This window comes from Pseudopodoces humilis, chromosome 20 (assembly GCF_049639895.1).
Source record: "Pseudopodoces humilis isolate 2021_Gansu_Grassland_sample_001 chromosome 20, ASM4963989v1, whole genome shotgun sequence".
Classification (NCBI taxonomy): domain Eukaryota; kingdom Metazoa; phylum Chordata; class Aves; order Passeriformes; family Paridae; genus Pseudopodoces; species Pseudopodoces humilis.
The window spans coordinates 2475773-2495695 of NC_142219.1; the positions used below are offsets into that span (position 1 = coordinate 2475773).

The window sequence follows — 19923 nt, forward strand, 5'->3', positions numbered from 1 at the left end:
TGGGAGTTGAGTCTCCATTTTTATTTCCCACTCCATCACTGATTTCATCGCGGAGTGAATGAGAGACGAGCAGTAGTTCTACCTTGCGATGACTCACTCGAGTGAGCCCCAGGGAAGAACCTACCAGATGCTTCACAAATCACTGCATAAAGATAAAAATGCTGGCTACTTGCCTGCACCAGGATTTTATATTGATGTACCCATCTCCCATTCTGCTCTTTGCACAAACCCCCTCTTCCACTGCTGGCACGTTTGCTGGGAGCTCGAGTTTTCAGACCTCTCAGGGTTTCACTTGAAGGTTTTCACTGGGAGCAAAGCATGAATTTCTTTTCAACGGCAGAATGTCTCAGATTTTACAAGGAAAAGTAATGAAAGAAATTAATTGTGATGTGCTGGGAAGTACGTCACACAGATATTTTAATCCTCCTTCATGCTGGCAGCACATTACCATATGGAAGCAAGGAGGGCTGTCGCGACGCACCGCCACCTCCAGCTGAAAAAAATGCCTTTTTTCCAAAAGATTTTCCTTTCCTCCACCACCTGAGCGAGACCTCTGGTGATGGCAGGACCCTTGTTGCCCTCCCATATGTTATTAAGTTCTCTATTTTTAGCAACTATTATGCGAGTGCCTTGACGTCACTCCAGCGTGAATTAGCTCTGCTCTGCCACCTCCTCTCTGGCTGCTCCCGAGGGGTGGGCGGTGGGGTGCTGGGGGCTGCTGAGCTGCAATTACATGACTCTGCACAGGGTCTCCATCCTCGTTCCATGTGACAGCCGGGTGGGAGATTAGAAGAATTTTACTTATATATTCAACTCTGTTGGAACAATAGCATGAAACGGCTCGTGCGGCTGTCACAGTAACCGGAGCCTTTCAGGCTCTTGTATATGCTAAATGAGGACTTGTCAGTCTCCTCAGGTTGTTGCTGGGTTAGGTGGCTGCTGTGAGTGCTTTGTGTGCTCTGTGTGACAGGCACCAGGGGACAAGCCCTCTCTCCCATCGTTTTCTGGACAGTGCTCCCTTCAGCAGGCGGCTGTTCTGAGACAACTTCAGACGAGAAGAGCTCAGGCTGGATGGTTGCTAAATTATATCTGAAAAAAAAAGAAAAGAAGAAGCCATAATGTGTTTATATTTAGCTCAGCAAACTCTGGAGGGGAAAGTGAAAGGGAGCGGGTAGGTGTGAGAACAGGAGAGCAAACAGCACTAAAAGGACTTTGGGGTTTCTCCTTGCTCGGTCAGGACCACGGCTCTGACAGCTCCCTTTGAAGTAGTCAGATAGCATGTTGTTTAAATCATTCAAGTTTAAAGTTTAAATAGATCTCTAATCCAATTTGTGTGGAAGCAATTTCCTTCCAGAAAACAGATTATTCCTCTCCAGGCTGCTCTGCTGAGCTACCCACCCGAAAGTTAGCGAAGCAGAGGCATGGCTTGTGTGCTGATGAGAGGCACGGAGAGAGCTTCCAATCAGCCTGCTTCCTTCCTAATTGCAAACTTTAAAACCCAGCTGATTTTGCACGTCCTACTAACAATTATAAATAGCTGCCATTCAAAATAGCAGAAGAGTGATCCAAGCAGCTTTGCTTTAATGTAGCATCTTGCTGGCAGGTTCTACCAACAGTAAACAAACAGGATCTGTAAAGCGGTACACTGACATCACACCAGCATCATCGGGGTTTTGTGTTTTTTAATATTGCAGCAGTGAATTTTCTTAGAGAACACATGATTCTTCCTCCAGCAAAGATCATGTTGGGAACTCTCCGTCTTGTCGATGTAGCGTTTCGCATAAAGCTTTTTTGTTTTTTCCAGCAAGTCCCTCGCGCCATAGTATCTCCGAGTGGAGGATGCAGAGCATTGCCAGGGATTCAGATGACAGCTCAGATGATGAATTCTTTGATGCACATGGTATGTGGAGCCTAAATCACCATCGTTTGTTCCCTGAAATGGTGGGGTAAGAGAACGGAAGGCATGAAGGGTGGGGGGTGAGCAGGGAAGGAAGCGAGACTTTTTTGCTTTGAAGTCTTTTCCTTTCTAATCACGACATGCAGCTTCGGTGCAGCTCCTTCCAGCATCACCCAGCAGACTCTTGCATTAATGCAGCACCATTTCAGGTGCAGGCTGAGCTGTTTGAGGGAATCTTGAACAGTCTTAGCCCTAAGGGCTGTATTTTATTTGGTACAAATGAGCGTGTGTGAAATCCAGCAGTACTAACTGGGCTGTGGGTGTGTCCTAATGAATCACTGTGACTGATTATTTTTCTAATTTGTTTTTTAATCAGTAAGAGGTATTATTAATTGTCCTGTCTGGGCCTCAAGAGACCCAAATTTGCCTTTATTAACTCCTTATGCTCCCATTCCAAGAAATACAACAGCGAATGCAGCAAGGTACTTCAGGTGCCAAAATGAATCTGCGTTGATTCCAGAATTCTCAAAATAATTTAATTTTCTGTATTAAGAGAACACCTTTGTATTTTTTTCCTCTGTGCATGTGTATGTGAAGAAGCTTTGTTCCACTGCACTCATTTTATATATTGTACTTAATGCAAATTTAAGCCTGAAGGGCTCTGTCTCTATTGACAACAGATGGACTCTCCTCCCAGCTGGTCTGATGGAAGTGAGAGGTGCAGTATTTGCTGGTGAACTTGGGAAATGCAGTTGTTAGAAGATGACACCCCAGTTTCGCAAAGCAGGATTTTGCTGATGCTCAGCTGAAGTTCAGCCTCTAAAAATCGATAGTATTGGGTTCCAGAGGAGTTGTCCCATGAGTGTTTAGACATGGATGTCCAACTGTGAGGTAGAAAGGGCTGTGTTGGTGTGACCTGCGCAACAGCAGCTGAAATGGCCGGCACATGTGTAAGCTGGGATAAATGTGTGTCTCCTGCCGGGAAAGGGAAGGACCAACTTAAAGTGTCTCTGTTTATTAACTTACATAGCATTTACAACAAGTATGTGAGGGATTTATTGGAGCAATGTGCATAGAAGGGAAGGGGAGTGAGTCATCCGAATGGCACCGTCGCTATCCACGCGCTTTTTGCCTTTTTAATTACTCAGTAATAAAACTGAGATGGGGATGGCTCTGCCTGGGATCCAAGGCCCTGGGGAATCCCTGGCATGCTCCTAACAGGCCTGGGAAGGGGAATTAACAAAAATGAACCTTGTGCACCTCTGTTGCAATACTTGTAGGAGGTTGCTAAGAGTAAAAGCAGCTGCTCTCTTGTGAGTCTCTGTGTACGCACAGTTTGTCCTCTGCAGTTGGCACGGTTGGGTTGAAAAGTCTGCCTAAATCTGGTGGGATTTTGGCTCATGAGTCAAAGTCTTGGTGTGTGTGTGCAGCTGAACAGAGCCCCATCCTCAGGCTTGGTGCCCCCTGGCCCGCAGAGACCCCAGGTCTGTGAGCAGGGATGAGGCTCTGCTTGCAGCTCATCCCACCGGGGTCGGTACCATGGGAACTGGCAGGGCTCAGGATGTGAGTCAACAGCCAGCAGAGTTCCTCAGAAGTGCTTCCCATACACACACACATTTCCTCGCAGTGCAGTGGGCGTAACCTGAGCCCAAGAAGATTCCTTGTCTCCAGCTTCCCACTCACCCTCATTCACTGGTAAAGATAGTGACAAATACAGTAATATCCAATATCTATCCTGTAATAAATGCTAATAATGGGAGTAATATCCCATTCAGGGATCACTTGAGCAGCAGTAAGGGCTGTAATTAGACCTCTCAAGGAATTAAGTTTAATATTTAGATTAAGTTGCTAGAGGAGCTTTGAGTGCAATCGTCCTCTTAATTCTCTGCGAGCATGGGTGTTACAGGCCTGTGCTTTCCACTTGCTCTGGACAGGCAGCTCCACACTCCTGTGTACAGGGAAATTGGGATTTACTCAAATTTTTTCCATGGCTGAAAAAGGAAATGGCATGCTGGTGCAAAATTTCCAGGTTGCTCTCTTTTTATGGTCAAAGTTGAAATAGAAATTCCTAAAAATAATCGAGCTTTGCTTGGGTCTTCACTTAGTGCCCTTCATACAATATTTTTTTAAGCTATTGCTCAGATTTGCTGAAAAGATTAATATATTTTATAATCTTTTTTGGTCCTCATTGTGGGATTCTTCCAGCTAATTATTTTCTTAGTAACTGTACAGCAATAAGAAAGGGGAAATCCTGGTCTGGGACTCTGAAGATTACAGCTTTTTGATCTTCAAGACATTTGTAATTACTGCTGTTACTACATTTATAAATCTTTATTAAATTTACAAGCCCAGAATTTTCAGGAAAGACATACTAAGCACAGAGGTATAAATAAATTAGAAAGCACTTAACCATCGTAGCAGCAAAAGATACATCCTCAATGGGAAAAAAAAATGAGAGAGCTCCCCTTTGTATGTCTCCTCCTTTTAATTACACTTCTAAGAACATCACATTTTTGGGACCTTTATTCTTTATTGACTATAGTTGAACTGAGCCTGGGGATTTGGAAGATACTGAGGTAGGAAGGAAATAAGCAGATCCATGCTCTGTGTCTCCTGTCTTGAGGAAATCAGCCTGGGGAGTTCACACTCCCTTCATTGCTGCTGCCTTTTTCGGCGTTTGATCCTATGAGCAACAGTGATCCTTGTTCCTTCTTCCCCCAGAGAAATCCCACAGCTCTCAAACAGGATCCCAGTGGGAATCCTCGCTTTGTCCTCTCCTGTGCTGGAACATTCTGCCTGCTTTAACCCCATCAGAGAGAGTGGCAAGGCAAAGGCCAACTATGGTACTTTAGATGGTAGCATTAAAAATCCAGATTACTTTTTTCCATGTTTTAAGAGTTTGTTTGTTTAACTCCTGCAACTAAAACATTTTGTTTACTTTTCAAAAGGTATTTTGGTTTCTGTATAACAAAAGCTGGTAAAGTGTATATGGTTTATTTTGACTTAAGCTATCCAAATGTGTATAGATTGCACAGAGTTGTGGGTTTTATTTAAAATTCTGGGTTTTGCTCTTTTCTGTATACATATTTTTGTGTTTGTGACTCTCAAAAAATCCGTTTTTTTAAAGAGGACTTGTCTGACAATGAGGAAATGTTCCCGAAAGAAATAACCAAATGGAGTTCCAACGATCTGATGGATAAAATTGAAACCCCCGAATGCGATGATGTCCAGGGTAATTCTTTTCCAAGTACAAACTGCATGTGCTATTTTACAGTATTTCCAGGCAATTGTCACAGCCTCATTGTGAACAAGGTAAAACTTGTTATCCCCATCTGACAAAGGGAGAAGCTGATACAGAGTATGAAAGTGACTGCCCAGTGCTGCTGGAAAAGATTTGCTCGGTGGGAGCTGGAATAGCTTTTGATTCTCTTTTATTTTCCACATTGGTTTGGCTCCTTTGTGTGACAGCCAGGATTCTCTCATATAATGATGAAATATCTCAGCTCTGTCTCAAATACCTTGAATTTCTCCTGGCTCTTCTTTCCTTTTGCTCCATCCTTTGTTCCTGACTGTATCTGCCTCAGTTTTATTTTCTGCTCATCATTATGAAACGGTGAAAGGAAGCCGTAGCTCCTCAGCCAGAGCAATTCACGGTGGAAGGTGACACTCAGGCTTTTTCTACAAAGTCAGGCTGTGTAGGCACAGATGTAGGAATACATCAGATCTCTACTCCCCAGCATAGTTCAAGGAATTCCTTTTATTTTCCCACAAACCAATCATTTCTGACAGTCGTGCAGGGATTTCCCATTGTTGCCATCCTTAATAAAGCAGCGGTACCAGATCATTGTAATGAGAGAAGAGCTCACTAATGTCCTCAACTCTTACCCAAGTTATGAGAACTTGCTGGAAAATAAATGACCCAGCATTGCCCAGGCTTCTCAGGTGGAAGGAGGGAGAGGATGATTTGATGAAATAATGAAGGAGATGTGAGGCATTGGAACAAGCAGTGTCTTTGTGGAAGAATGTCTTTGCCAAATAACATCTGGCAGCGCTGACATTTTTACACCTCTGTGCTTCCAGGTGACTTGTACCAGGAGACATCAGCAGAGTACCACGTTGGCTCCAGCGTGGAGAGGCTCAGCATCATTGAGGTGAGTGCTTTGGCTCCTTCTAATGAGATCCTTTGTTGCTGGAATGTCTCTGTGTGGGATAAATGGGTCTCTTTGCTGTGAGCAGTGTCTTGTCTCCATGTGCTGCTGAGCCCCAGTAACATCTCTGTGTGTCCTTCTGTAATTCAGATTTAAGGGAGTTTTCACCCATCTTTTGAACATCATACAGAAAACACTGTGTAGTCTGCAGGCAGCATCAGGTGTCCAGCTGGAAAAAACTGGTAATCCTGTGGGGATCAGAGCAGCTCGAGGCTGGGTAGAGCTATCCTGCAATGCCAGATGAGCAAGTGTGGGAGTGGGAGAACACATTCCTGCAGCACCAGAGTGCAAAGGACAGCACTCAGCTGCAGCCCACAGCATGGAGCTGCTCAGGGTCTTGTTTGGAAACCAGTTATAGTGTCAGTACTCTGGGAAAAATAATAAATAAGTCACAGCACACTGACCCAGCCCAGCTTTCTAGACTTCTGCAGTTCAGAGTCCTGGTGAGACAGCCTGGGCTGGCTGTTCTCATCCTGCCCTTCAGCAGCTGCCTGTCTGTGCTGCAGACGTGCTGCAGCTGCTTTGCAGAGTGCCTACGTTGTGTCTGAGTGGTCCATCAAAGATCATGAGTTTTGGAATTACTGTTTGTGCCAGGCTCTAAGTTTGTTGTGGTTTGGCTTTTCCATAATAGACTGAGAGCTCAAGGGCCATGAGGAGAGTGGGTGTCTGGGAGCAAAACAGCTCTGGCCACCTCAAAATAAGCAAGTCACAGCCCTAAGATTTCTCTTGGAGCTCAAGATGGTGTGGGAAACTTGTCTTCCTTGGAGGGCTGTGCAAACTCAACCCCCTCCTGTTTCTGCCTTCATTTTAGAAAACGAACAGACTTCAAAGCAAGATGAAAAAGACAGTTATTTGTAGTTGTTCACAAGCTGTCTGCTAAAATAGTATGAAATTCCTGTGCCACCAATTGCAGTGATTTTCAGGTTAAAAACTTCCCTCTCCTGAAAGTGGTTCTGGATTTAGGTCTTTTAAGAGGCTGCAGATCTTACAAGGAAGTTCTAAGTAGTTACCACCACCCTTAAACTAATCAGCAGTTCCCCACTTCTTTCAGAGCAGAGGGTAATGAACTGAAAGGTGCCTCCAAATCACTGCTGATAAACTTCTGCATGACCTGAGCTTGGTGACTCATGTTGTTCTCCAAATGAACACTTAGAACACTTGTCTGGAAGCAGAAGAGGTGCTGAGACGCTTTGAGGGCTCCTCCTGTGCCTCCACCTAGGGAAAGGTTCACTGTGCAGGTGCTAAAACTGGAGTCAGAGAAGGTTTAAAGAGCAGGCATGAGTACAGTGGAATGGTGCTAAATAATTCAAGGTCATTCTTATGCAGGAGGTCTGGAAAAATCGTTATTACAGACTTGGATGAGAATTTTAGTACTTCTGGTGGGCTGTGTAGTAAGACAAGCTTTAACATTATCTGGCAAAAATGTGATCTGGTTGTTAGGCTGCTAATGTGTGCCTGGGCATGCTTTCCTCCCACCAGCAGGTCTGTCAGGGACTCAGTCACTGCTCAAAGGACAACAGGTGACTGAAGATGCTGGAATTAGAACAATTTGCCAAATGGAAAACACTGCTGACCTCCACCCTTTCCTTTCCCTCTCACTGGCAGCAGGGAGTTGCTCAGGATGTTCTCAGATGTTGTCTCTGCTAGCACAGGAGTAAGGTACAGAAGGGTTTGCACAGATCTCACAGGTGTGGGATGGAAGATTTAAGTCCATGTGGGAGCTGTAAACACAGAAAAACCTGGTAGCAAATAGATATTAAAAATAGTTACTGCTCTGTTGTGTTACAATTTGTGCACGTGGATGCTCTTGTACCTGCCTGGGGCATCAGGACTGGGTTTACAGCCCTCCTGATAAGGATACAGTTCCCTCCTTCCCCCAGATTACAGCCTGTCTGTTTAGGCAAAGAATTGGTTCAACACAATAAGCAAATCACCTGGACAGCCAAATTAAAATCCCTCACTGTGTTCATGCAGCAATCTCCAAGCCACATGCTGATCATTCCTTGGGTTATGGGGTCCTGAACTTTTTTTCTTTTCAGTTCCTCTCTTGCAACAGTTTAAGCAAATCTGAAGTCTTATTTATAACTTTTGTGTTAGGCAAACATGCAATGACTGATCTTCCCACAACTTCTCAGTAACTTGCCACTTGTGACCTGTTTTGATCTCATTTCTTAATTTTGCTGAATGTGTTTCACTGCCAACTGCTGCAGCTGAGCTCAGCACCCCACAAAAAGCAACACCCGTCTCTTGTTTCTGTATTTTTCCACCTTAATATACACAAGGATGTCTTTACTGCTGCCATGTTTTACCTGGATACAATTTTATGCAGGTTTTTTTTTTTGTTGCTTGTTTGACTTTTAGCATTCCTTCTGCTCCTGTCAAGTCAGACTGAGGCTGTGTGTGCATTTGTGCATGCACAATAAGAGACCTGGAAAGAGTACTCAGGTTCTCAGCATTGTATTGTGTATTTAATGCCTTTGCCATAAATTAAGCACAAGTCACACCCCTTTGAAAAAATTATTGTTTCTGTGTGCTCTCTTCCATCCCCACTAGGATGAATCAGTGCAGCCATTAATGCAGCCAAGTAAAATCCATGTCCTCCTCTTGGTCCTCCACGGAGGGAACATCCTGGACTCAGGAAGTGGTGACCAGAGCTCCAAGCAAGGGGATGTCAACACCATCACGACCGTGTTTGACACGGTGATGAGGGTGCATTACCCAGCTGCTCTGGGACACATTGCCATCAAACTTGTCCCTTGCCCAGCCATCTGCTCTGAAGCGTTTTCCCTGGTGTCCAGGTAAGTCGATGCTATTTTATCGTGGAGTGGAGGTTTTTGGGGGGTTTGTTTTGTTTTGGTTGTTTCCCTGAGATGTTCTGCATGTAGCATTGAGAGCTCTGACCATGCTTTGGGAATGCATTTATTAATGTACCAGCCAGACATTCAATCTTGATTTCATACTTAGCTGCAGTGAATACAGTAATCATGCAGCACAAGTTCTGAGATTGATTTATTCTAATTAATCCAATAAATACTAGGGATTTAATTCCTTGTCTGGGGGTTGTTCTGTCACTGTAAGTATGTTGTCCTTGAAGATTTATGTTTGATGGGAGGGAAAGATTTATTAAGCTCTCACCCATTCACAGAGGAATAAATGGCCTTCCTGACTTGAGGCTTTTTTTTATGAACCACAACACTTGACTGTACTGCCTGCAAGTTGTTTTCCCCATATTCCCACTGTCTCTTGCCCTCTCCAGCCTCAGCCCATACAGTTACGACGAGGGTTGCCTGTCCAACAGCCAGGATCACATTCCCCTCGCTGCGCTCCCCCTGCTCGCCACATCCTCCCCACAGTACCAAGAAGCCGTGGCCACTGTCATTGTCAGAGCCAACCAGGCCTACAGTGAGTTCATCAAATCCCAGGAGGGCACCTCCTTCAACGGCCAGGTGAGCCAGGGGCTGCTCAGGCCACAGCCACGGGAAGAACGAGTGAAGCAATTTCCTTGTGAAATTCTCTTTGCCTTAAATCTCTCAGGAGGGAGGGAAACATGACAGTGTTGGGCTGCAGTAAGGATGTGTTGTGCTTTCCATTTCTTTCTTTCTGAGAGGGAGATTATTGCTTGTGCTCTGCCCTGAACCTTTGGGATTTGAAGCAAAGTCTGAGCTTGTGTTCAGAAATGAAGCTCCAAAGCTGTGAAGTTAATCAGGTTTCAGCGTGACACACCTTGCCCGAGCAGGAAAGCTGCCTTTGTTACTAAACATGATCTTGTCCCCGTTGCAAACCAAGGCTGCTTAAGCATTCCTGGCTTTAGAGGACCTTCAGCAGCTCATGCTGGAGCTGTCACACCCATGGGTTTATTTTTTGAGGGCCTCACACCTCTGAGCAAAGTGACTCCTGGGCCCCACAAGGGCAGAGACATTGGAGGAGCTGTCACACTGCACTGCTGTCATGTGGTTTATCCACCCTGAGCTTCTTCCCAGCCAGCCCTCTCCTGCCCAGGGATCCTGGTGCTTTACTGTGCCTGTCTGCTCATTCCCCTGGAGGCAGGACACTGTTATCCCCTCGGGATACAAACGGGCAGAAGCTTCCCTGAGGTAGCACAGGCAGCTGGCAAGGGGGATCCAGCTTGGTTTCTGGAGTCAGCACCAGGATCAGGGCTCTGTGTGCTGTCCTGTCACTCCAGTTGGCTGGTGGGGACAGGCAGGACACCTGAGCTGAGTGAGAGAATGGGAGTCTGCAGGCAGTGATGGAGGCACTGGGCATCCTGTTACTCCAGCTTGTCCAGCTGTAATCCAGCGCTCTATCCAACTGCTAGTTCTGAACTGAAGTCAAGGGGCTTTTTAAATTTCCTTTTTGTTCATCCTCCCTGTCTTTCTCTGCATCTGTTTCCTGTCTCAGGTCTGCTTGGTAGGGGATTGTGTTGGAGGGATCCTGGCATTTGATGCCTTATGCTACAGCAATCAGACTGTGTCCGAGAGCCAGAACAGCAGTCGGCGAGGGAGCGTTGTGAGTGTCCAGGTAATGCTGGCTCCCACTTCCCCCACACACCCTGTTTGTAGTAGGGATCTCCTGAAACAACAAAGACTCTGTTCCTCATCAATGGCAGACATGTCTTAAGGTGCATATGGGTGTCAGTTTGGGTGTGTTTGCTCTAAACAGGGATGTTTCACCCTCTGGTGTGAAGCATCACCCACACTTTAGGGAGTGATTGGGCCTGAGATTCTGTATCGGCCTCTACTGGATCTTGGGGTAAATGGGGAAAGGAGGATAGGAAGGAGGTGTTACAATGTGGGTGTATTCTTAATTCAGCTAAATCCATACATTTGAAATCACAGGATACCGACCTTCTGTCTCCTGGAATAACGGTGAACAACAGCCACTGTTCCAGTGGCTCTAATCTGGAAGCCAGCAGACACCTCAGCAGGAGCAACATCGATATTCCTCGTAGCAATGGAGAAGATCCAAAGAAGCAGCTGCCACGAAAAAGGAGTGATTCATCCACCTATGAGCTGGACACAATAAAGCAGCATCAAGCCTTTCTTTCAAGGTAAGATTTAAGATTTGGAAGAAACAGATCCAGCAGTGTCCTGGAGCTAAGGGTGGTGTAGCTGTGGAACCTGAGTGTTGCTTTGTCAGCCTGCGATAAGCAAGGTGGAGGAAAACAATTTAGATTAGAGGGTTATCGATTTCAGTGTGTTGTATATGCAAAAAAAAAAAAAAATTAACAGCTTTCTTGCTGAGTGGCACTGGGAGAATCCAGCTTCTCTACTGCATCAATGTTGCAGTGGCAGGAAGCCCTTTGAGCTGTTGTGTGACAGCCAAGGCAGTCAGGAACTGCTGGTCTGCTCTGCTCCAAGTGTGGGATGGAGGTCAGAAAGCAAATGGAGAAATTGTCTGAGGGAACTGAGCAAAGCAGAACTGGGAACCCAGCGTTGTATTAATTTTAAAGCATCATTGAAACCTGATTTTGAGTTATTCTGTCCCCTTCTGGGGCTGCTTCATTGCACCAAGGACATGTTCCAAATTTGTTACTCACTGTTGAAACCCCCAATATCACATTTTTAAGCTTTTTCATATGGGCATTCAGAGATGTGTCTGTTAACATAACCCAAGGAATTTTCACAGCAGTCTGTCCATGGCCACTGGTCATTTAGGGATTATTTCTGTAAACCCAGAGGATTTTTCTGACTGAATCTTCTTATTCAGCTTCTGGAACTGGGCAGCCCAGACCTTTTTCTCATGCAGGCCTGGAGGAACTGCAATAAATATGCTCTTAATCCCTCTTCTCTCATGTCCCAGGAACCAGGGAGCAGTGTCCCCCACAGCAAACCTCACTATCTGCATTGCAGCTGTGTCCAAGGCTGCTCCTTTTGCCCTGTGCTGAGCTGAAGGCTTCCCCTGCATTTCTCCCCCTCCATCACTACTTGGAGTCATTGTTTTAGCACAGGGATTTGTGTTGTCTTGCCGTGTCAGGGCTCTTTTGTAAATGATTTATGGGAGAGGGAAGGTATCGAAGTGAATGTTGTCGGTGGACAGAGATAGGATATTCAGAAAGACAGCTGCATTTACAAAATCCACAATAAGGTTCTTGGCTATTTCCAGCAGGTTAATAAAAAGCAATCAGGCTCTTGTTCCTGCCTCCTCAAAACAGTCTCCTGTATTACAGGGAAAATATGAGTTGTGCAAAAATGTGCTGATTCTCCTCCTTGTTACTGACCTCAGGGGCACAGACTCAGTTAAGGAAATCAGGCTGGCATCTTGATGCATTTTTACACCTATTTTAGAATAAGTGCTGGGCCTGATGTGGATAATGGATTGCTCATTTTGTTGTTCCAAATAGCTTTTTGCTGGTCCTTCCTGTTCCATCTCTGAAGGGCTCTGCCTACACCCAACATGCAGCACTTGTGAATCCCTGGCAAGAGCTGTCAGGATTCAGTGGGGTGACAGATTGGTGCATCTTTACTTCTTAAGAGTTTTATGTGTTTAGACCTTGGGCTACAAGTTAATCTCTTCCCAGAACTCAAGACCAGGATTCCCTCAGGAAAGAAGGGGCAAGTTGAAGCTGAAGCAGGAGCTCTCTGAGTGTCTCTCACTCATCTCTGGTGCAGGGAGGCTGGGGAGCAGGGATTCACCTCATCCCTGGTGCAGGGGGATTCACTTGTCCCCTCCTGCATGTCAGCAGGACGTTGCTCCCACGCCCATCCCTGGACTTTGTTCTCCCAGCCAGCACCAGCAGAATGCCCTGTTGGCCTCTGCCATCAAGGAATGATTTTTCCATGCAAAAACCAAGCCCTGGTGTGACGTGGCTTCGAGCAGGAGATTGGCAGAACAGAGCCAAGTTTGCCTCCAGGGCTCGGCAGACGGGCAGCCTGGCACACAGGGACCTTTCTGTCCGTGCCCACTGCAGATTTCAGCCTGTGCCAAAGACACTCATTTTTATTCATGTATCAGACCTACCCACTTCTCTGGGATAATGCCCAGCAAGCCAGAGCAGCATCTGGAGATTACAATCACACATTTATTTTTAAATTCAGTCCTTCTGCACAACTACATTATTTCTGGCTGTGCCGTACTTGCATTATTGTAAATGAGTTGATTTGCTTCTGAAATCCATAAGCTCTTGTTTAATTAATGCACACAGTACATCTGCTGCTCTTTAAAGGGAGAACAGGGCACTGTAGGTTGCTTGGAGCATGACAAATCCAGAGTTCCCCTTGGCTCTCGTTTCTTTTGATGGCTGCAAAGACGATACCAAGTTCCTGGCAAAAGGAGTGAAGATGCCCCAATTGTTCTGTGCTGTGCCTGCTCTGCTTCTTCCCTTCCCCACGAAGAGATGCTGTGGGAAGCTGCATGGAATACACCAAACACCCCCTGCACCCATCCTGCCATCAGGATATCTTTTCCTCTGGTGCCTTTGTTGGAATCCCGTCGATGTCACCCTGCCTTTGGCGAAACTGAGCGCGTTCTAAATGACTTTGTATTCCTCACACACAGCAAACTCTGCGTTGCATCTTATTAGCTAAAGCAATTGTAGCTCCTTGTTCTCAGAGCTGTTCCAGGGCTGTGCAGCTCCGCACTCTGATCTCAGACAGGCTCGTTTGCATCACAGAAGCAGGAACAGGCTCGTTGTAGCTGTCACTGTAACCTCCCGTTCCTCCCGCTTTTGACACCACTGTTTTGACTCCCCGTGATGTGTGTGTGTCTGGCATAAGTAACTCATCATTCCCTGGCTGGGAAGCGGGAGAGCAGAGCCGTGCATGTGCGCAGCTCCGGAGGGAACACGACAGCGCAGCGGGAGCAGGCGGAGGCTCAGCATCCTTTGGGAATGGTGTTCAGCACAGGAGCTGTCTCTGCCATGATGCATTCGTTATTTGCCGTGGCAGGAAAGCAAAGTCTGCGTGAAACCCGCTTTTCTTCCCCAAAAGTGGGAGCGTTTGCAGCTGCTCCTGAGCTGTGGCTGTGTCTGAGGGGCCTGGGAGCAGCTGCTCTGGTGCTGAGGATGGGGGGAGCAGCCCTGTTTTGGGGTCTCAGCAGTGCTGCGCTGGCACTGCCCTCAGAAGTGGCCTTGATGAGCCAGAGCTGTTGCACATGAGGATGTGGCAAGTACTGGTCACCACCTGGGGTTTTGTTTTGGGGCCACAGAGCCAGCAGGAGACTGTTGGATTTGCATTGTCCCCGACTCCAGGGCACTAAACTCTTTATCCAACCCAGCTCTTATGGTATCCATTTCTCCTACATGATTTATAGAACCTCTCCTGGTGCTTTTTAAAGTGTTTGCAAACACCCTCTTAAGGCACTGCTGGTACTGCCTTCAACCCTCTGCTTCTAATTATAATGAGATATCCCACCACAGCTGCCACTGGAATCTGCACAAGGTGGAGAGCAGGAAAGGAAAGGAATTTGCAGTTTCATGCTTTTGGGTGGGAATAGAAGCATCTCAGAAATCCTTGTGTGAACCAGGTGATCAGTGTTACACATCTGTCATTTCACTTTCTCAGATCTAGACTGCAAAGAAGCAACTCTCCCTAACGTGGGGGTGGATTCCCAGGATTTTCACCTGAGCATTTCTGCTGCTTCTTCTTCAGTGTCCCAGGAAAATATGAATTTAAATCTCTATGTTAAACCTGTGCATTGCCCAGCCCAACAACACAGAGGCGGAATTTTGCAAACAGATTTGACACCTGAGAGGGGGAGGAAAAGCTGGACATGTTCTATATAGTAGCAGCAACCACGGTTTTGACTCCTTAAAGAAAAAACATTTTGAGGAGATGATGTGTAAATGAGCTCACCTGAAGCTTGGATTTGTGCATTTAAATGATGCCAGTGCGGTGGGGTCACTGTGGGTTGATTAGCACAATTCCTGCACTGAAAAGATAGAAATTATAACCACTGTCAATCACTAATCCAGGCTTTAATTATGAAAACACAGTGAGACTAAAATTCAGACTTCATTTTCTGTTCTTGTCCCAGTTTACATTCTAGTGTCCTGAGAAATGACCCCACATCCAGGCGATCCAGCAGCTCCACAATGTTGGATGGAGGAAATATTGGGAAATTTGACTTTGAGATCACCGACTTCTTCCTCTTTGGTTCTCCCTTGGGTCTGGTGCTTGCACTGAGGAAAACTGTAATTCCAGCTCTTGACAGTAAGTCCTGGTGCAAACTGCTCCCTTGGAGGGTGGTGTAAGCACCTCCTGCTGCACTTGAGGAGTCTGGTTAAACCCAAACATTTCTGTATGATATTTATTGTGCCATAAAGAAGCAGATCTCCGTGTGCTCCACGCACCACCGATTATACCATTTCCAAAGAGGGAAGGTGCTGGGCAATTCTTGAATCTGTAAACGTTGTAATGAATTGTTTCAGTTGACTGAACCAGGAGATGATAAATCTTCTGCAATTTTGTAACCTGACAGTTGTCCTTTTCAGAGACAAACATTTAGAGTATTCTAACAAGTAATATTTTGATACTTGAGGGATTTTTTTTTTCTTTGTCTTTTTAGTCTTTCAGCTCAGACCAGCTTGTCAGCAGGTCTATAACCTGTTCCACCCTGCAGACCCATCTGCTTCACGCCTCGAGCCTCTTTTGGAGAGGAAGTTTTACCTTTTACCCCCCTTCAATATCCCCCGGTACCAGAGATTCCCACTGGGCGATGGCAACTCTGCTGTTTTGGGTAAGTCCTCTGGATCCACATTAGCTGTTTAAAGGGTTACAGCCACATTTTACATGAAGTTATCAACGCAGTTGGAAATGGTGAGAAAGAAAACTGGCCCTGTAGCATTAGCCTTGTTCCTGATTTACCAGAAAAAGAATTTTTTTCCAGTGAAATAAGTGCCTTGTGTGCTGTGTGCCCTCTGTTTGTCACACAAGGGCCTCCAGCTGCTGAGGGTCATGAGGTGGTGACCTCTCTGTCAAGGCCTCTGTTTTACACCCAGACTGGTGCTTGTGATTGAGAGTGAATGAAATACAATGGAGTTGGCAGAATTTAGGACTTGGAGGGCCAGAGAAGACTGGAGGAAGCAGAGTCTACAGTGAGATGATGAGATGATTTACTTGTTTGCATCCCATTTGTTTAATATTTGAGTCATGCAGGACTAAATGAAAAAGAAAAGTATATCTAGAGCTGAATAATTCTGGTGATCCTCTGCATCATTTTAAAGTTGAAAATTTAAAGAAGTGGCCTTCTACATGTATCAGTGTCTTCCAGTATTGTAATTGCTCAATCCAGAGGTCTGATTTGTTAAATGGGCACAAATTAAACCCCATGTTTAATGAAGTGAATAAAATGCTTTCTGCAGGCCCCACTCACTTGTCAAATTTAGCCAAGATCTTGCTGCAACACTTTTTAAAAATGGATCCACCCACAACTGCATTTGTACCCAGGCCAGTTACAACAGCTCAGGGAATCTATAGCAACTTGAAGAGCAATTTGCTTTTTGGGTGTATTCTAGGTATCAGCTGCAAGGGGCTTATTACACAAAAATTACAGCTAAACATCTTACCTTCTTTCTCTGAAATATATTCCAAAGCCTCTGTTCTCACTGAACCCAGAGGTAGAGGTTCCATTGACACTAAACCTGTGTTCTGGTTGTCATTCTGGACAGCAGCAGGAATATTAGAGCCTCCCTGGACCTCTGAGTTGGCTGTGTTTGGAGAGACACTTGCTATGCAGTGAGGTTAAACACCAATTAGCTCTCCTATGAGAAGGGCAGAGTGATTGCAAAACCTCCAGGTCTGAGCCTTGTTATTTTAAGAGATACTGCTCTGCCTTGATGAATAAAATGGACAAAAACCAGCTTTGAATTCTCTTTTCCTGTAAGACAAAGTCCCTTCATTTGCTTATCAGAAAATAACAGGCCATTCCTTTCATTAGGGTCCCTGTTGTGATGGACACATTACCCAGAAGGACTAACCATGATTCACCAAGCTGCTCCTGAAGTTAGTGTTCACTGGAGGGCTCTCCACAAAAGTTAATTGCCGCTATAATTAAGCTGTATGTTTTGCTGATCATGTAAAATTCAGGTGCTCAGTTATAATTGGTTTTGTACAAAGCCTTGTGTAACATTGCTTGTGCACATCTCCTCATGCAGGTAGCTTTTTTTGGGAGTCCACAATTCAGAAAGCCTCTTGGGCTGTTTTTTCCCCCCATTTTCCCATCTGTACTAAATGCTGGTCCCTGTTTCATTTCAATGAACTTGCAGAGTAAAATCAAACTCACATCCCTGCTTACTCCTGTGCTTTGCACTGTGTAGGCTGTGAGTCTGATTCTTCCCTTACAGCATATTTTTTTCCACTCATAGTAAAAAAAGAGTTCTCTGGATCTGTTGTGTATTTATGGATTTGGCTTAGAAGGGGGTGAAGGTGCCTCCCTTTTGTTGTTGAAATGCCATCGTTGTGTTCTCCTCTGCTCCCAGTTAATCTCTGATGTTGGTCTGTTTGGAAATCACCCCTGTTTTGTTTCTTTTACTCTATTTGAAGGTTGTCTGTTCATTGAAGACTCATAATTAAGTGCTGGGGTGTAACTGTTTGTATGTTTAACACTTTGTGGCCGCATGTCTGTTGTTCTTTGTCCTTCTGTTATGTTTTTTTTTTCCCCATCTGCTTCTAGTTGAGACAATCCAGAACAATCCCATCCTCCTCATGGAAAGTAGCCCTCTGGGTGCTCTCCAGCACCAGGACAGCTTCATGGAAACAAGTATCCCCGTTCCCGTACTGAATTGGCAAGATGTTTCCAATAAAAGTGCTGGTTGTGCTGAGTGTGTGTAATCTACACTTCCGTATTGTCTGTGGTGTTGGGTTCTTGGGGTCCTTTTTTGGAGATCACACTGTTGCCTCCTGGAGTTGAAATCTTGGTGCTGTGTCTCAGGCTGTGCCACACAAAACAACCTCTGGGGATCACACCTGGCTCTGGGAGAGCCACTGTGGAAAAAGGGCTTGGGGTTGGAAACTCTGTCCCCTTCCGGTGTTGATGCTGGGAAGGAGCTGCTGCCATGCACGGACTGGTTTGCTCCTTGCTGCTGGAGAGAGGCTGTGGCAGAGACCTGGTGGTGCTGCTCGTGTGGCACTCACCAAGGGCAGGATTCACCAAGGGTGTCCTGCAGTGTGCAGCTCCCCAGCAGCCACAAATCACCGTGCCCAGAAGTCCAGTTGATGTCCATGTCAGACCAGTTTTTGTCCCTTTGAGCATTTCACGTTTGGACACTTATTGTGGCTCTGCTGAACACAGCACTGACGCTTTCAGACCCCAGGGTGGCTCTGCGTGTTGGTTAATTTAAATTAATTTCTTGTCTCCTGCCTTAAAAGCAAAGTTTGATGCATTTGTTTTGCCTCATTTTCCATCATCAATGCTGCATGGCCTCATTTATTCTGATTGTGGCTGGTGCTACATCTGCAATTTTGATGAGATTTGCCTTTGTTTTGGTTTTTTTCCTTCCCTGCGTGTCTCACTTGCCCATTCTCATTCCTTTCTCAGTGTTTTGCATTGAGAGCTGGGTTCTGCTGCCCTGTTTGTCTTTAACAAGCTGACCCTCACTGTCCCTGAGCAGTTTGGGCTGTTATGTGCTCATACAGGACGGCAACACTGCCGAGTTTTCCGGGTGGTCTCTCCCTCTGTCCCCTGGAGGTGGAGAGGATTTTTGGGTGTGCAGTTGCCCTGTTGGCTGTGCTGTGAGGTTCTGTGATAAAGCAGAGGGAAAGGATTTGGTACAATTAATTAATCGCTTTGGAGGTCCCTGATGAAATGCCATTTCACTGCGAGCTGACACTTCCTGTGCTCAGGACAGAGCTTGTAGAGCCATCCCTTGCCCATGGCAGGGGATGGAATTAGATGGTCTTTAAGGTGCCTTCCAACCCAAACCCTTACAGCATTCTACGATTCTCTGCTTTTTACATTGTGGGACAAGAGCACAGTGTGTCCAAGCAGTTCTTGATGTGAGTGTAGCAAGTGCTGAATCGGCCACTGGACTGCAGGGGATTTCCAAAATCACCAAAACTTGTGGACAGCAGAAATGTGTTTCTCTTTCTCTCAGGGCAGTGGCTGCAGAGTGCCCAGCACTGACAGGTGACTCCAGTGCAAGCAGGGCCTGGCCTGTGCTGAGCAGCTGCCTGGCTTTTCTATGGTTTTTAATATTCTTGTTTTTATTGAACTGTACATACTTTTTGTTTGCTTTCAGTATTTCCCACTTTGGTGCAATAGCTCAGTCTCTAAATAGCACATATCAAAATCTATCATTCAGGTACCCCAAGGACTTACCTGAGAGGATGGCTCAGGGATGTTCTCTTACAAGATCATTGATAAATGAGTCCAAAAAGAAAGAGCACAGCACCAAAATGAGTATTAAATATTCATAGGTATTCCAAAACGAAAAATGTGATTTGGCTTCCCATGTCCACTCCCCTGGAAGCGCAATTAAACCTTGGGCCATGGCATGGGCTGGGCCATGATGTGGTTCCAGCAGCAGCAGGGGCTTTGCTGGGAGGGTGCTTGGGGCATTGCTCCAGCCAAGCTCCTCTTCCTCGCCCTGAGTCAGCCCTGAGTGACAGTGCCAAGTGCAGTAAACAAGGGCACCTCTGTCCTTGCTGAGTGACCCAGGAGCAGCTAATCTTGATACAGCTCCTGCTGCTGGACCTTCTGGCTTCACTCTGGCCTCCCCTTGGCTGTCAGGACCTGAGCTGTGGCTGGGGATGCTCCTCTGGAGTGCAGGAGGCTTCCCATAGCTCCAGTTAGGAACACCTGGCTGTCTGTGCCAGTGTGGCAGCATCTGTGACATCCCACCCTGGTCACCAAAATCCCCAAGAAAGCCCCTTTGGTGTCAGAGTT

General features: G+C 46.0%; 1 protein-coding gene across 15 annotated transcripts in view; it reads left to right on the plus strand.

The window, feature by feature from the left end:
• Positions 1-19923, plus strand: part of PITPNM2 (phosphatidylinositol transfer protein membrane associated 2) — a 123649-nt gene that overhangs the window by 86462 nt on the left and 17264 nt on the right. For 12 of the 15 annotated variants that reach the window (XM_014253859.2, XM_088065178.1, XM_088065176.1 and 9 more), the window contains 10 exons: positions 1805-1900; positions 5025-5129; positions 5978-6048; positions 8659-8903; positions 9362-9551; positions 10504-10623; positions 10941-11152; positions 15076-15251; positions 15607-15777; positions 17713-17862. In XM_014253859.2, coding sequence (XP_014109334.1) covers positions 1805-1900; positions 5025-5129; positions 5978-6048; positions 8659-8903; positions 9362-9551; positions 10504-10623; positions 10941-11152; positions 15076-15251; positions 15607-15777; positions 17713-17862 — 1536 coding nt within the window. The remainder of the gene's footprint in view (positions 1-1804; positions 1901-5024; positions 5130-5977; positions 6049-8658; positions 8904-9361; positions 9552-10503; positions 10624-10940; positions 11153-15075; positions 15252-15606; positions 15778-17712; positions 17863-19923) is intronic. The other 3 variants (XM_088065177.1, XM_088065179.1, XM_088065180.1) reach the window with 1 other exon arrangement.